This window comes from Montipora capricornis, chromosome 11 (genome assembly GCF_036669925.1).
Source record: "Montipora capricornis isolate CH-2021 chromosome 11, ASM3666992v2, whole genome shotgun sequence".
NCBI classification, from domain to species: Eukaryota; Metazoa; Cnidaria; class Anthozoa; order Scleractinia; family Acroporidae; genus Montipora; species Montipora capricornis.
This window is the reverse complement of record NC_090893.1, coordinates 14672662-14675161: the sequence shown is the minus strand read 5'-3', so window position 1 is coordinate 14675161 and position 2500 is coordinate 14672662. Positions and strand designations below refer to the sequence as shown.

General features: G+C 40.7%; 1 protein-coding gene across 1 annotated transcript in view; it reads right to left on the bottom strand.

Annotated features, from left to right (window-relative positions):
* LOC138024940 (DNA-directed RNA polymerase I subunit RPA1-like) overlaps nucleotides 1–2500 on the bottom strand; it is a 54306-nt gene that overhangs the window by 38743 nt on the left and 13063 nt on the right. Inside the window, exons 12-15 of the mRNA XM_068872139.1 lie at nucleotides 1472–1580; nucleotides 1184–1267; nucleotides 581–658; nucleotides 101–193 (exon numbers count right to left, since the gene is read on the bottom strand). Of these exons, the coding sequence (XP_068728240.1) occupies nucleotides 101–193; nucleotides 581–658; nucleotides 1184–1267; nucleotides 1472–1580 (364 nt within the window). The remainder of the gene's footprint in view (nucleotides 1–100; nucleotides 194–580; nucleotides 659–1183; nucleotides 1268–1471; nucleotides 1581–2500) is intronic.

Here is a 2500-nt window from a genome sequence, read left to right as displayed (position 1 = left end):
AGTGAGCTGAAAATTGTGGCACTGACGACACTTTAGTCATACGAATAACCTACAAGGTGTATAGTCGGAAGACTTTTATTGAATGCACAGTTTACTGTACCTCATTGCAGCAGTGAACCAAGCCAAATGGAGTGGGTCCATAATGGGCTTTGTCCAGCACGCCACACATCAGCTCACCTCGACGAATCACCACCTTCAATGGAGAACAAAGAAATATGTTTTAATTTATCTTGGGACTTACAATGGTCCAAAGAGAAACTGGAAACAATGCTTATGCAAATTTTTGGAGGGACAAACAAAGAGTATTATGGTATTTTTCTGATATTGGCTAATAGACCACTTTCGATTTATTAATAAACCAGGGCCACATTGGTTGGGGGGGGGGGGGGGGCGAGTGCTCTCAACACTACGCCATCCCTGCTCCGTTTAGTCTATTTGTTGTCCACCAATTGTCGATGCAAACATCTACATCTACATCTGTACTTGGCAAAACTGTTCAGTAAACAGCGAAACCATGGGATCAAAATTGGACTTCACTTCACGTATTTATGAAACACGCAGTAATAAATGATATTCCAACCTCAGATTCGGACATGTCGTCGCCTTTAAGCACTGGAATCCCCAGAAACTGTTCTTTTGGTTTCCGTGTGACCCAATTCTTTGAACAAAAGCCAAACAAATGGTGTTAGCATAGCTTATCAAAATTAGACAACAGAAAACCGCTTCTTGTCTTGAACATGGTTAGACACTCAAAACAGGAGGTGGAATTTGCGAAAATTGTTTCTCGCGAAACGAAATGCATGTCCATCCCCGGCATCTTGAATAGTTTATAACTTACTAGCTATGCCAAAAAAAAACCTTGAACTGATCGTCAAGCACCGATGTTGCCTGCCTTGGCTTCCCTCGCAATGCAAAATTTGTTTTAAGTTTGTAATGTGAGCGCAACACTGCAAGAAATGTGTGCTATAGGCCACTTTGGAAAATACCATAATACTATTTGTTTGTCCCCCCAAAATTCTTGGGACCATATTTTAAGTCCCAAGAGAAACGGAAAACAATGCTTTTCAAAATTCGGGGGGTGGGGGAAGAGGCAAACAAAGAGCATTATGGTATTTTCCAAAGTGCCCTATATGGTTTACTTCACACTAAACCAAGTACAAAATACGAAATAGCTGATTTTTACCTTCCCTGTAATTTTTGCTTTACTAAGAATGCTCAGTCGCTGTGCTTCAGGTGGAATCAGATTTATTAGGACGGTAGACACAACCTGCAAAACAAAATTAATTGTCAGAAGTGAAATACAATCTAAACGATAATCAGAAGAACGTGCACCTCGATGTAAACACAGTTTTTCAAAAAAAAAGTCGGTTTGCTAGACGACGAGTCCTTTGGTCTGTTTAGTTACTCATTAGTCAGCCACTTATTCTCTCCGTCTGTTCATTTTATTTTACATTCTATTCCATTCACAGACCTGCTTGCCTGACCACAATTGATGTGGTTTAATGATACACGGTTTCAGCAACTTTATCTTAATATTCTTAAAACTCAGGGCGCTGTACACAAGCTGTTGGTAGTCGGACCTGCAAAGAGAGATTGAAAGAGAAATTCAAAATTGATCTCTTCCGCCTTCCTCGCGTGCATTTTTCGACCATTTTCCCTACCCTTTCAAAATAACACCATAAGACAAGCAAATTTGACGCTTAAACGACAACGAGAGCATGTAATATTGTCTCCTTTATTTTCTACCTTTAATTCAAGACGGTTTGTACTAATCCAGTTACTCTTACATGATACTTCGCCCACGTTGCAGGGCGTGAGTGAGATGAAAGAATCTCGCGAGACCTACGATAGCGCTTGTTCGCAAGAGTCGAAGAGATGTCTCCGTCCAGCCTGTTATACCACATGTACGGCAAATTGCTTGGAAAACAATTAAGGAATTATTCTTTTATCTTTGTGCTAATTAGTTTAAGGTAGCTCAAACCAGTTTTAACGCTTCCAAGTGGTGCTCTTATTAGAAGGATCGGCACCACAACGTTGTATCATGTATTGGCAACATTGTGGTACCAAATGAAACACGAATCATTGCCGAACAAGATACAGTCATTATTGTGACGTAATATGTCACCGTGGCAACGAGCAAGTCCTGTAAAAACACCCTTTATTTTGGATTTAGTTGCTCATATCTCAAAAGCGAACTCAGTGACCACCTTTTTTTATTGCTGAAAAGTGATTAGAAGACCACAATGAAACTTTCCGCAAAGTTTAAAAAAATTCTGCCCAGAGGATTCAGAGCCACCTTAATTTTTTGATTTTGATTTTTACTCATGCTAACGAGGCTAGTTGAGGAGGCTCGAAAGGGTTTCAACACTTATCACGTAATAGGTGGGTCGTGGGTTGTGCGTGGGTCGTGGGTAGGTGGGTCGTGGGTCGTTGGTCGTGGGTCGTGCGTCCCTAACCCTAACCTAACCTAACCATAACCTTTTTTTTTTATCAATGACTG